Consider the following 14,338-nt stretch of genomic DNA (forward strand, 5'->3'; position numbering starts at 1 on the left):
TCGCCGTTTAGTTGTAAGAAAGATCGAGTTGTGCAGTCGGACTGCCTCGAGATGGTTCATGCGATCTTGAGTGGTATCGTACCGCCGACGAAACTTGGGACGATTTTAAATGACATCAAGGTAATGACTTTAAATTTCTCTCATTTTTGATGTAGTCTACTTTCCTCGTTCTTGTAATGTTGTGGCTCACAATTTGACCCGTTTTGCTTTTCGTGTTGACACGGATGTGTGTTGGTTGGGGTTTGTCCCACAATGTGCGATGCAAGAGGTTATTAAGGACCAAATGATTATTGTGTAATCACGGTTTTCTTTCGCCACTTAAGTGATGGCTTATTATGTTTTTTCGTGGTGCCCGTTCACGTTTACTGAAAAAAAGTATATATATATATATATATATTTTAAATCAAAGCTACAAGCAAAGAGCAAAGGGTATTTAGAGCATCTTTAATGGTAAGCAAATACCATATTTGCTTAACTTGCCACATAAGCAATTTAAGCTACTACTAATTTAAGCAAATTTGTTCTCTATTGGTAAGCTAAATCACTATCTTAGCTTAACTTTATCCCACATGTCAATAATTAATATTTTATTATTATATTCTATTCAATTCCCACTTATTAAATAAATAAAAAATTAAAAAATTGGTCCATTTTTTTGCTAAGCTAGTAGCTTAGTTAAGCAAAGTAGCTTAGTTAAGCTAGTAGATAAAGTGCAAAACAATGATAAGCAACTAGCTTACAATTTTTGTTAATTGCTAGCAAGTCCTCACAATTGTTAAGCTACACACCATTAAAGATGCTCTTAAAGGAAGAAAAAAAAAAACTTCCACGACACGTACAATGCGTTTTGTAGCTTACACTTTACACTCACACAAACACAATACAAACATTCACAACGCGTCAACTCAGTGCTTTTCGGATTTACTTATTTATTTTTATTTTCCGCTTGTCAGAGAAATTTTTGTATTCTTTATAATTTTAAATTTGAAAGCGAAGAAAAGTTCAATATTTCATATCAAGGTCTCTATCTCTACAATCCTTATTTTTTTTTTTAATCTGTCTTGAATTTTTTTATATCCCTGAGTCCTGTTACTTATTTTCTGACTTGAAGCTTGTTCTCTCTGTCTCTCACCCTATCAGTCCAACCCTTATTTCGCTCCCTCATTTCTTCACAATCTGGGCTTCGCGTTGAGATCGGTGAGTAACTCTTTCGATTTCTTTTTCATATCTTAGCTTTGATGATTTCTATTGCTGTGAAATGCGTATGATTTTATACGTTTGACTGTGATTTCGCACACAGCAATACACTCGTATCAGCACCGTCTAATTTTTAGGAATTTATCAAAACTTTCTCCAGCTCCTAAATTTTTGTTCCGAATTTAATCTCAGGCTTTGTCGAATTTCGGCCAAAAGTCAGTCAATCTTGTTCGGCGTTCGATACGCTCCATGGCCGGCGAAAACCCGATGAGCTCGAACGGCAATGGAATTGCCCAAACTAACCCTCAGAGGACCTACCAAGTCGTGGTGGCTTTCACCCGAGAAATGGGTATCGGAAAGGACGGGAAATTGCCGTGGAAACTGCCTTCGGACATGAAGTTCTTTAAAGAATTGACGACGAACACCTCTGACCCGGTAAAGAAGAACGCTGTCGTGATGGGAAGGAAGACTTGGGAGAGCATTCCATCGGAGTTTCGTCCTCTTCCCGGCCGACTCAACGTCGTCTTGACTCGCTCCGGGAGCTTCGACATCGCCACCGCCGAGAACGTCGTGATCTGTGGCAGCATCGCTTCCGCGTTGGAGCTTTTGGCCGCTGCTCCGTACTGTTTGTCCATCGAGAAAGTGTTTGTGATCGGCGGCGGCGAAATATTGAGGTTTGGTCTGTTCTGATTTTTTTTTTTTATATAAATTTATTTCGACTGATGAAATTGTTTATTTGGGCTTATCAGCCTCTCATTCCTCAAACACATGAATACACCTCCATTATCATAGTGGCAAGCGTGTATATTATTACTTAAATGTCTTTACATTCAAAACCAAATAAAGCCATATAGATACTATGATTTTCCGAAACGAGTTGCTTTCCTTCCACTTTGATGTTTTTCACTAGTCTTTCCAATGTTTTTAACCAAAAGTTGGTGGAAGAAGAATTGTTCTATGCGAAACGCTCTCCTTTTCGTCAACAACAAAGAAGATGACAACCCAACTATTAAACAAAGACAAATATTTCTCTTTATTTACTTATTATTGCTGAGAAGGGTTCACCAAAGCTGAGAATATGTTTGGGAGTGTAACTTAACTTAGAGCTCGTTTTTGGTCTTTCAAGCACGCTGTAGTTGGGATTTATCTCTTATTCACTGTGGTTGTTTTCAGGGAAGCACTGAACGCGCCCAACTGTGATGCCATCCACGCTACTGAGATTGAGACAAGCATCGAGTGTGATACTTTTATCCCGGCGATCGATACCTCAGCGTTTCAGCCGTGGTATTCTTCGTTTCCCTCGGTCGAGAATAAGATTCGCTATTCGTTCGCGACTTATGCTCGGGTGAGAGGTCCCGTTGTTGAGTCCCGAAACGAAGACGATGGTTTGACCAACGGCGTGAAGCCTGGATTCGTCACCAAGTTTGAGGTGAAGAGTTTTAATTTCCTGCCTAAGATGATATTTGAGAAGCACGAGGAGTATCTTTATCTGAGACTTGTTCAAGATATCATCTCCGATGGGAATGTCAAGGATGACAGGACCGGGACTGGGACTCTCTCGAAATTCGGTTGTCAGGTAATTCTTTCAAGCCCCGCTTTACTATACGCTGTTAAAATTTTGTGGAGCTGCAATTAACATTATTATTATAATTTTTTTTCCCTTTCAGATGCGGTTCAATTTACGCAGGACTTTCCCGCTTCTTACAACCAAGGTATGTGATTTATCCTATTTGAATTACCTGTTTTCAGTGTATAGATTTTTTTTTTCCTCACGAGTTGACACCTATTTCTTCTTATCCTTTTGGTCCGCAGAAAGTTTTCTGGCGCGGGGTCGTTGAAGAACTTTTGTGGTTCATTAGTGGTTCAACGAGTGCCAAGGTTATTGATCTATACTTGTTTCTTTGATCCCAGACTTGCTTGGATAATTTCTTACCTGGCTTGTTAGCGGTGAAACAGTGAAAAATAAATAGAACTTGATAAAATTTGATTATACTCACAGGTGCTTCAAGAGAAAGGAATTCACATATGGGATGGCAATGCGTCAAGGGACTACTTAGATGGGTAAGTATTTGACCAACACAGCCCATTTACCAAAAATACTGTGTCTCTGTCTAGCTTGCGTATTTATATCTTCCCTGTTTCAGCATTGGTTTAACGGAAAGAGAAGAAGGTGACTTGGGACCCGTTTATGGGTTTCAATGGAGACACTTTGGTGCTAGGTTTGTTGTGGATTTTACCTCCTTCAAGTTCTAGTGATTTGTTTTTATAATTTTCCGTAAAATTAATTATCAAAATATTATTTCAGGTATACCGACATGCACGCCGACTATACTGGCCAAGGATTTGACCAGTTGGGCGATGTTATAGACAAGATTAAGAACAATCCGGACGATAGGAGGATAATACTGTCGGCCTGGAATCCCTCCGATCTCAAATTGATGGCTCTACCGCCGTGTCACATGTTTTCTCAGGTTGGTAAAAAGAAATAAAAAAAGCTATATCGGTTCGTTCTGGTTTTCAATTTTGGTTGGTTGTGTGTGAGAATATCATCGTCCCCGTTTATGCAGTTTTACGTGACCAATGGGGAGTTATCGTGTCAAATGTATCAGCGCTCCGCTGATATGGGCCTCGGGGTCCCGTTTAACATTGCCTCCTATGCCCTTCTCACATGCATCATTGCTCATGTTTGTGGTATGTTTGACATATCGCTTCGAATGTGTTTGGAACTTAGCGGCATTATTGTAATTTTGAATTGCTAGCTAGTTAGTTTAATCAACCATGTGGTATAGGTATGATAGGAACTTTGTAATTCATAAAAAAAAGGAACTTTGCCTCTCTTTTTCCTTCCTTCTCTAATTTATACTAAATGGTTGTTTTAAGTAACTAATAATTTCTAATTACGAGCCTTTAACCCTAGATTTCTAATTACAAGCCTCTCAAAGGCTCGTAACTATAATTTTGTAATCAACGAATTGCTGAGGTTTGTATCAGTAGGATCTGGAGTTTTGTTCTGTTTTCCTTTGGTGCTATTCCTTTCAAAATGTAATGGTTCATCGCTTTGAGCTGGCTTTTATGAGTTATTTTCAATAAATATTACGGTTTGGCCTGTTTGAGTTATTGATTTTATATAAGTTCAAACCAAATTTGGCAGGTCTGGTTCCGGGTGATTTTGTCCATGTCATTGGGGACACTCATGTTTATCGCAATCACGTTAGGCCTCTGCAAGAGCAGCTTCGGAAATTGCCTAAGCCGTTTCCAGTAAGAAGGCCAATAATGCGAAATGCAATTTTATTTTGGATTTATATGTATTCTGAATAAGCTTTGGCGTTCAATATTTAAGCTTGAGCAAACTATTGCAGGTTTTGAAGATAAATTCTGAGAAAAAGGACATCGATTCTTTTGCAGCTGATGATTTCGAGCTCATTGGTTATGATCCACACCAGAAGATAGAAATGAAAATGGCCGTATAGAGAGCATTCTCAACTCTTTTAGCAAACGAGAATTCATGGTCTAGTTAACATGTTCAGACAGCACTTGCTCTTAGTTTTATGGCAAGTATCCACACAATACTTCTTTTTCTTTACTATCAATTTCAGCAGCCAAATATTCTCTCTACTTCTGATAAAAAAAATTATAAAAAAACTCGTACTATTCTGATGACAATGTGGATTGTTTAAATTTGTTCTTACAGATGCGTCTTCTGTGATTTTTCAGGAATAGCAAGTGGGAGCGTAAAGTTTTGTTTTTAGTCTTAATGTAGAGGCTGCAATGGGAATAAAGAACTTCTAGATGGATAAATATACTTGAGCTTTTGCACAATGCGTAGTGAGAATTGAATCCTTTAGTTCCACAGTATTTGGTGTGGTGGTTTCTAAGGTGATTTAGTTTAATGATTTTTTTTTTTTTTTTTGTCTTTCATGGATCCTAAATTACTTAGATATAACTCTACTATCTGTTTGATTAAACAAAAAAATGGAAAACTTTACTATCTGCAGTGGTGGCAATTTTATATCAATGGATGGACATAACACTTATTAGCCCTTTTGCTCTGATATTCTCTTTTCTTTCTCTGTGTAGGTTTTTTCTTCCCTAAAGTTGTACAAGGAATCAAAACTTTTCCGAGTTATGAAAAAATATAAAGGACTTAGTTTATGGTTCGTTTCGACTATTTAACATTTTTTTTTTCGTAAACATACGAGAGTATGATACGACCATGGTTTTCTCTATAACCTTCCTTGTGAGTACATCAAATTCACACGATATCCAAATTGTTACATTTTCCCTCCTTAGCTCGGAGGAGCTCGATGAGTCCAGAGAGCGAAGCTTCGGGGTCCTCGTTCTTGAGAAGCTCTCCGCTGACCTCCGCGGGAGTGACTTTCACGGCGGCCACGAGGCTGTCGAGTTCGGGGAAGAGGCGGTGGTTGGCGAGGCCGAGGTGGGTGGAAGCGAGCGTCTTGAAGCCGCAGGGCGTGCAATGTGAGAGGTGGACGTGGACGTCCATGCGGCCCGGTCTCATCAGAGCTGGGTCGACCCCGTCCTTGTGGCTGCTCGTAAGCACTATGATCCTCTCGTCTCCGCTGCTCGACCACAGCCCGTCCATCAGGTTTAACAATCCCGACAGCGTAACCTATCAGATCAGTGTTCGTAGTAACGATAAGAAAGATTTGGCCGGGACTGACTAGGCTCTTTTCGGCTTTATGTTAGGGAAAAAATAGAGAGAAAGGGCTCGAATTCACGACCTCAAACTGGGATGGGTAAATGTACCGTTTGAGTTGCCCCGAACTGGTGTGGATAACAACAATCGAAAAAAAAAAACAAAACAAAAATCTTCTTTTTAAAAACATTCGTGGGCAATCGAAACATTTTTTTTTTGTGTAATTTATTAAAAAAAAACAGTTTATAATATGGTATTTGAGCATCATTGATTTTGTGGCTAACCTTAAATTGTATTTTTTGTATGATATATACAATATGGTATTCAATAATATATGATGCAATTTTACCAAAATTTTGGTATTCAATAATATATATATATATATATGTTATATTAACAATTTATACATTTTTATCTTTTGAAAAAAAAAATAGCATTTTACCTTGGATCGTCTCCCCGACCGGCCGCCGCGCATCGCCGGATTCCCGTCGGCGCAGTCGATATTTTCGACAACGATCATGGAGCGGCTTCGAACAGAGAGCAGCACCTTCCTAAGCTCGGCATTGCTCCGAACCCGGCTCAGCTGAAGATCGTAGACATCGAACTTCAAGTAGTTGGCCATGGCCGCGATCAAGCTCGATTTCCCCGTCCCCGCCGGGCCCACCAGAAGGTAACCCCGCCGCCACGCCCTCCCGGCCCTCCGGTACCTCTCCCGGCTCCCCACAAACCTCTGCAGATCCTCCACCACCGCCTCCTTCGCCGCCGCCTCCATCGCCACCGTCTCAAACGTCGCCGCGTGATCGAACGCCACCGAATCCCACCACTCCCTCGCCGCCACCGCCGTTACTCTTCCCCTCCGCCGCCGCCACGTCACCATCATCGTTCTCGCGTCCTTCAGCGCGTGAATTTTCAACGCCGGGTCTGCATTCATTTCTTTCGCCTTAGACGATTCCTCGAGAATGTGAGGAAGGTACGACTCGAACACTGCTTCGCGGTGGCTTTTGTGGAAGCTCAGTTCGAACCGGTCTGGTGGTCCTGGGGTTCTCTTCCAGGTGAGTTTGATTCCGGCGAAGGTGTCGACGGTCTCTTGACCGGCGTCCATCGTGATCGCGACGGCGGTTTCTTTGTTCCCGGCGGGATTTATCGTGGCCTTGAATCGAGCTGTCTCCGGACTCTTCAGGTACATTTTCGCGGCTCTGAAGAGGTGGTTCGGACCGGAATTGGTTGTGTCGTCGAACTCTTGGATCACCAGGGTGAGGCGGCGAGAGGAGAGAGAGAAGGCGAGTTTGGATCGGAGGTACTGCCGGAGCTCCGGCGGGATGTAGTCTCTGAGGACGGAGCGGAGGATCACGGCCGTGGCGGCGATGGAAGCGAGAGTTGACGCGACGGTCTTCGCCGAAGGGACTTGGAAGACCATGTTTGTGAAATGAAAGAGTTGTGGGTGTTTTTTTTTTTTTTTTTGTTATAAAAGACTTAGGTTGACTTGACTAACTTGAAGTGAAGGTTAAGGGTCAACGGTTTGCGTGGGAAATATATTGTGATTGGTTGGTTTATTTATGCTGGCAGTTTCAACGAAGCTAATGTGGAGCTTCGTTTTCGTAGAACTTTTGTGTTGAATTTGATTGTCCCCAATTTTTACCAAATGGACTGCCTATATGAGCTGAGCTGATTATACAGATTTTTTTAATTTTTTTTTTAGTTTTTATTCATTTTATTTTATCGCATTGCTAGATTCACCTTCTCCACCAAATTCATGCATCGTATTTACTCTGGTGAATTCATGATAATCTCAAGTCAAACTTGCTCCTTATAATTGTGATATCAACGACGTTACGTGATGTATTTTTATATGTACGTCTTCAATTGGGTCGAGTCCATTTCACCCGATCCTCTTTCTGCATATAAAGACTGGATCAAACCCGGCCCATTAAAGGGCCCGCCTTCAAAGGGGGAACCAATGATTTAAAATTTCTTGTAAAATATCTTTACATTAAATACATCAAGCAAAATTAAAAATATTTCAATATATATCCTTCATATTTAAAACAATAAAACTATTTGCTTTTACATAAAAAATGTGGATTTGTAAGTAATATCTAAATTATGTCTAAATATACTAAATTAATAAGGATGTCGGCCAACAAATTACAAGAAAGGCATGGAGGTAAAGAAGGAACAAAAGTAATTTCATGGAACTAATTCTGAAACTCTACACATGCAATTGGAAGAAATTTATAATTAAGGGGACAAATAATTATGTCTAAATTAATTATCGTCAATTTTTTATTCACTTCCTCTTTCGCAATAAGAAATTATTATTACACAATATATTTATATATCTATATACATAGATTATTGCTTTGGATTCCTGTTAATTATATATATAATTTCCTAGTTTCCACCATCGGTGTCATCATATATAAGTAGAGTAATAAACTAATAAGTTATAATTCTTATCCGTCTAACCATACGAAAAAGAAAAATATATTATGAAACTGTAATAGAATAGAGGGTTATATATCCCTGAACTCAATTTATTGGATTTATTCAATTATGGAAAAAATTGGAGTCCCATTAATTCATCTCAGCTGAGGAGTGTCCCACATAAATTAACAGCGAGTAAGAGGAGAAAAAAAACCCTGACCCGCTTTATCTCTTTTTCCACTAGGAACTACAAAAGCAAAACTCACCAATAAATCTGATCGCGAACAAATAATTATGGGCTAAAATAATTCTAGCATGCAAAATTATGACATTATTTTTAATATTCTTGAAACTAAATGACGCGTTGGGATGCAAGGTGTTGCCTATTAAGCGGGAGAGGCATTCAAGTTGTTTTCATCCATAGAAAAGTGTTAGCAAGATATTAATATTTACAACACTTTCTTGTATACTAGTCTAAGCACAGCACATATAAAAACCAAGAAGAGTTATTCTTTTTGTGATCTTGTTCGTTTTTGTCATCTCAACTGAGTGTCCCACATAAATTAATAGCGAGTAAGAGGAGAAAAAAAATCCTGAGCCGCTTTATCTCTTTTGCCACTAGGAACTACAAAAAAACAAAACTCCCCCATAAATCTGATCGTGAACAAATAATTATTGCCTAAACTAATTCTAACATGCAAAATTATGACGTAATCTTTAATGTTCTTGAAACGAAATGATGACGTTGGGCTGCAAGGTGTCGCCTATATAAAGCGGGAGAGGCATTCATGTTGTTATCAGGCAAAGAAAAGTGTTAGCAAGATATTAATATTTACAAACACTTTCTTGTATACTCGTCTAAGCACAACACATACAGAAACCATGAAGAGTATTCATTTTGTGATCTTGTTGGTTGCTGTCATGGCGTTGCTGGCTTCATCGCCCGCCTCTTCCGTCCGCTCGCTGCTCGATGTATGAATTACAATTCTTCCAATCTCATTTTTATAGATATAGATATGTATACATATATATATGATGATTATATATATTAATGCCCTAAGCGATTTATTACGTGTGTACGTGTAGGTTACGGTGGACGCGTGTATCTCGAAAGGGAAGACTTGCGGAGCTCTTCACTTGTGTTGCCCTGGCTTGCACTGCTTCGGGGCTGTTGCGTTTTTCTCTGGAACCTGCGTCAATTAATACACCATGCAAAGCATCCATGGCGTCAAACCTAGCTATCTCCACTATCTACTTTTCCTCTGCCTGGCTCTACCCATATCATAAGTATTATTTAAAAAAAAATAAGAGCTGTATATAGCCACTTCTGTTTGTATGTGTGCATGTTTCATCCATCTTATATATGTTTCTGTCGCGTGTCCCAGCTGTTCAATGCAATATTTATGTTTATAATTGTGTATCATTTTCTTCAATAATGTATTGCTTTCCTCAAGGATTCCTCGGAAGCACCTTATAAGCCAAGATTAATATTAATTAGTAGAGGTGCGTCATTTTTCAACATAATAAACAATCGCACCAGAGAATACTTATAATTGCCACTCTAAACTAAAATTATTCCTTGGTTTATTATTTTCTTCAGCTAGGAATATAAACGAAACTTATAAACACCCTAAAAATTGAAATTTTGAATGCGACAAGTCGCATAATCTGTTTAGAACTTCAAAACAAATAATATAGCCTGACTTATGATCGACGCAAGTTGCCACGTTGATCGATATAAAAAAAACCTACAGACTTTTCCAAAAAAAATTTCTTTATTGTCCCCAAAATTACCAAATGGACTGATTATATGAGCTGAGCTGATTATACATTTTTTTTATTTTATAGTTTTTATTGATTTTAGTTTTTCGCGTTGCTAGATTCATATTCCCCACCAAATTCATGCACTATATTTACTCTCTGAGGAATTCATGATAATCTCGAGTCAAACTTGCTCCTTATCATTGTGATATAAACCTTATATAGTGTCTTTTTATAAGTACATCTTCAATTGGGTCGTGTTCATTTGACCCGATCCTATTTTTCAGATAAAGACGTGATCGAACCGGGCCCAATAAAAGGACCTGTCTTCAAAGGCAAAACCCCAACCAGTGATTTAAAATTTCTTGTAAAATATCTAAATTAAAATTATTAGGTGCGATATGTCGCACCGGATACCCTTCCGGAAAACTAAAATTTTCGTTAAATTTAAGTGGTATCCAATGCGACAAGTCGCACCTAATACTTTTCGGTACGACTTTGTCGTACCTAAAGGTCGCACCTGTTAATCTCAACAGGTGCGAAATGTCGCACCTGATAAGCCAATCAGGTACGAATACGTTTAGTTATTTAAAACCTATCCGGCCTCCTTCTTCCTCATCTGCCTTTTTTTTTCTCTTATCACCTCACCTGATATCTCCCTCTCTCTCATTCTCTCTCGCCCGCGACCTAGCGCCGCCGCCCACCCGCGCGTGCTCGCCTCTCGCCCCCCGCCCGGCCCGCGCTCGCCCCTCGCCCGTCGCCACCTGCCCTCACCCTTTGCCCCCCGCCCGGCCCGCGCTCGCCCCTCGCCTGTCGCCCCCTGCCTTCGCCCTTGCCCCCGCCCGGACCGCGCTCGCCCCCCGCCCGTGACCAACCCCCTCCCTCCCCCCGCCCTCGACCAGCGCCGTCCGCCTGTCGTCGCCGTCCATTGTAAGTCTCTCTCTTTATCACTCTCTCTCACCCTTTTTCTCGCTCTCTCTGAGCTTTGCAAATCTTTCAAGTTGATAAGTTCTAGAACACTGAGAGTGGAAGATCTCGAAAAAAACGGAAGCTTCCATCATTGAGATCTTGTGTAAGCTTGAGATGATATTCCCGTCAGCTTTTTTCACAGTCATGGTTAACGCGACAATTCATCTACCAGATGAAGCGTTGTGTGGCGGTCCGGTGCATATGCGATGGATGTACCCAGTTGAGAGATACCTTTGAACGTTAAAATATTTTGTCAGAAATAGAGCTAGGCCAAAAGGCTCTATTGCGGAAGCGTACGTTGTAGAAGAGACCCTGACGTTTGTTGCAAGGTATCTCGAAGACAAGAAAATTGTCGATGAAGTTCAAGTGCAGGAGCTTTATGTTTTTCGGTCCGAGAACTGTGTGCCTTATGGGATGATGAAACCGATAATTTTAGATGACGGCCAAAAAGAGAAGGCGGAGTGATACATTTATACCAATTGTCCAGAAGCGGATCCGTATTTGATGTAATTGTTCGACTCATTTAAATATATAGATTATCTAATTGATTTACATCTAATTAAGTAACGTTAAGAATGAGCATTTGGAACTCATGAAAAAGAATTCTCAAGTGGGCACTGAAGATTCTGATATCGAAGAAATGCATAAAAAAAAATTCAAAATTTGGTTTGCGAAAAAGGTAAAACGAAAGAAGTCATTTATTGAAAGCATACTAAAAATGCTAATGACGTTTCATTTGCATTGTTTCGTATCCAGATTTATGATATGAAAGTTAGTGGTTCCGACGTGTCCGATGAGCTTTACGCATTGTCTGCCGATTCCTTGCACCTCGCTTATCAGTATCCGAGCTGCTTTGTTAATGGCTTGAAGTTCATCACTCGTCGTCGTGATAACCAATGAATCACTCAGAATAGCAGTGTTTGTGTGCCCGTGAATGAGTATAATTTTTACGGTCGAATGGAAGATGTCATCGTGCTGAACTATAGACATAATTGTCGTGTCGTATTATTCAAATGCATATGGTATGGTGACAACTACAATGCAGAGCGCATAGTGCACGTTGATAAGACCACCGGAGCGACGAGTTCGTATACCACTAAAGAGTGGTTTACAGAAGAGCCATACATACTCGTGACTCAGGCGAAGCAAGTCTTTTACATCCAAGATCTCGTTAAGGGTCGTGAATGAGAAATCGTTCAGGAATGCAATCATCGTGGGATATGGGACATTCATGAAGTTGATCCGATCAACTCAGCCTCGGTCCCGTTGACAATAGAATTTTCAAACATCGATCGTCTTAATCATCGACATGAAGCCGCTGCGGCCGAGCTAGTTACTATTGTTGACGATGATGAAGAAGTCGATGAAGAAGATGAGGCATGCGTTGTTTTTAAGGGAGAAGATGTTGATGTCGATGCAGAAATAGGTACTAACATTACATCGAGCGACGACGAGGAATGAGTAATACCATGGAACCACGATTGAATACTAATAACATAATTGATGACGATGAATGAGTAATATTGACATTTAATGAGTAATACTAATATTTTTCATTTTGCAGGGGAGGCTATGATTTGTTAGGAGGAGACCGTGATCCCCCACAGACGCCAGGTTCTGGGGAACCGAAGAAGAAGCGGGGACCAACGACTGACCTCGTTTCTGCTAGAGCAGAAGTTGGGACTCCTGGTGCGAACATAGTTCGCTACGATCAGATACAACAGGCGTTCTTTGAAGACGTCAGTGAACAAAATCCATTGATCGGTACTTTCCAAAACCGCGTTGGAAACCTGATCAAGAGCACCATTCCCGTCGACCTCCCTGACTGGAAACACGTACGTAGACCCTCAGAGTGTGGCGGCTCTGATGAGTTCGATCCATAAGGAGTACAACTTCGTGTACAGTGATCCTGCGACTGGCCAGCTAGTGTCAGCAGATCCCATTCGTCATGAGATTGATATGGCTATCGTTCGTGATACCAAGAGGATGCGATGTGTCCAGAAGTCGAGATTGTCGCAGTTATCCTTCAAGACGTTTTGCGGGAGTAAAGATCTTGCCAGAAATGAAATACCCGAGGGCTATAACAAAGAAGCTTGGTTGAAGACAATAGAGGTGTTCGACACGCCAGAGCATAAAGTATGAGTTGACTTTTTTTTTTTAATTTCTTATATTATCGAATTAAATGAAATTATGTCTCGTAGACAAAGTCTCTCCGCAACCTAGAAAATTCGAAGAAGAAGAAGAAACAAAGGCGAGACAAGGGTCCCTAAGTTGTTTGGGTCATCGCTCCAAGAATGTAAGTCGCTTAATATTAATTTGCAATACATACGGTAGTCTTATTTTGACGTTGAAAAATTGAAGAGGAAGGACGATGGGACTATGGGCTCAGCTTTAGCGATATGGTCGGACAAACACCATGACACTAAGGGATCGTGGACGACGGACTTCGCGAAGTCGCAATTTGTAAGTTACTTGTTTAATTTAATATATTTAATTACTTATCCTTCTTATTTGATAAATTTTTGTGGTTTTTTTTGTGAAGGATCAAGTCACCGCCTTAGTGACAGATATTATGCGACAAGCAGAGGAGCAAGACCAAGTGGTCAGCCAAGAATCGGCAGAGGAGTACGCGGTGCGTGAATTTTTTGGGACACACCGAGATTGGAAAGTCGGGATAGGGCCTTTGATCCCAAGGTCATCCCTGGGTATAGCTCGAGCGCTAGATGAAGGCTCGTCAAGTTTGTCATCTCGGACCGATCCATTGATTAGCGAAATGCAGTCAACCCAACAAGCCGAGCTGCAGGCCCAACAAGCCGAGCTGCAGGAGATGCGGCAACAAATCGTCTTCCTTACATGGATGTCCCAGCAATCCCCGACGACTCCCCAGCCTCATCATACGCCGCAACCAGGTGGAACCATAGATCAGCAGACGCCAGGTTCTGTGGAATTCCTGCGAGATCGTCCTAGCGGAAGCGGTTGAACAACAGCAGCGGGGGACGAGGACGAGGAGGATGCAGCGGATCCCGAAGCGACTTATTTGGAAGAGGAAATTCCACTATCGCGATAAGTTGTATAGACAAAAAAATAGGATTTGAACGTTTAGATATTAATATCTAATATTAGACTTGATTTTTACGTTTATATAAGAATTCTAATATGCGAATCTTAGTTCTAATTTATAATTTTGAAAATTAAATTTTATTTTTTAATTAATTATATAAGAATTCTAATTTAGATTTTTAATATATAAATTTGTAAATTATTATTTTTAATTAAAATAATATATTAGGTGCGACATGTCGCATTATTTATGGTGGGAAGGGTAATAGGTGC

General features: G+C 40.4%; 2 protein-coding genes across 3 annotated transcripts; one reads left to right on the forward strand and one right to left on the reverse strand.

Annotated features, from left to right (window-relative positions):
* The first annotated feature begins 1,001 nt into the window (after positions 1-1,001).
* LOC149387338 (bifunctional dihydrofolate reductase-thymidylate synthase 1-like) lies at positions 1,002-5,102 on the forward strand. The gene is made up of 12 exons (XM_089622998.1): positions 1,002-1,020; positions 1,141-1,197; positions 1,390-1,871; positions 2,371-2,773; positions 2,865-2,909; positions 3,010-3,075; positions 3,197-3,258; positions 3,342-3,416; positions 3,503-3,668; positions 3,765-3,888; positions 4,349-4,455; positions 4,557-5,102. Exons 3-12 carry the CDS (start codon positions 1,447-1,449, stop codon positions 4,665-4,667), a joined length of 1,584 nt encoding a protein of 527 aa, XP_089479124.1. The 5' UTR covers positions 1,002-1,020; positions 1,141-1,197; positions 1,390-1,446; the 3' UTR covers positions 4,668-5,102.
* Positions 5,103-5,192: 90 nt separating this feature from the next.
* Positions 5,193-7,593, reverse strand: LOC149387339 (protein HYPER-SENSITIVITY-RELATED 4-like). 2 transcript variants are annotated; one of them, XM_089623000.1, is made up of 2 exons: positions 6,294-7,593; positions 5,193-5,774 (listed from the first exon to the last, which is right to left on the reverse strand). In XM_089623000.1, exons 1-2 carry the CDS (start codon positions 7,266-7,268, stop codon positions 5,484-5,486), a joined length of 1,266 nt encoding a protein of 421 aa, XP_089479126.1. In that variant the 5' UTR covers positions 7,269-7,593; the 3' UTR covers positions 5,193-5,483. The 2 variants fall into 2 exon arrangements, with proteins under 2 accessions (XP_089479126.1, XP_089479125.1); XM_089622999.1 differs by having other exon boundaries at positions 5,202-5,824; positions 6,294-7,553.
* Between the last annotated feature and the right edge of the window lie 6,745 nt (positions 7,594-14,338).

This window comes from Urtica dioica, chromosome 8, assembly GCF_054948205.1.
Source record: "Urtica dioica subsp. dioica isolate 48M chromosome 8, U.dioica_male_clone48M_v1_H2, whole genome shotgun sequence".
In the NCBI taxonomy this organism is placed as follows: domain Eukaryota; kingdom Viridiplantae; phylum Streptophyta; class Magnoliopsida; order Rosales; family Urticaceae; genus Urtica; species Urtica dioica.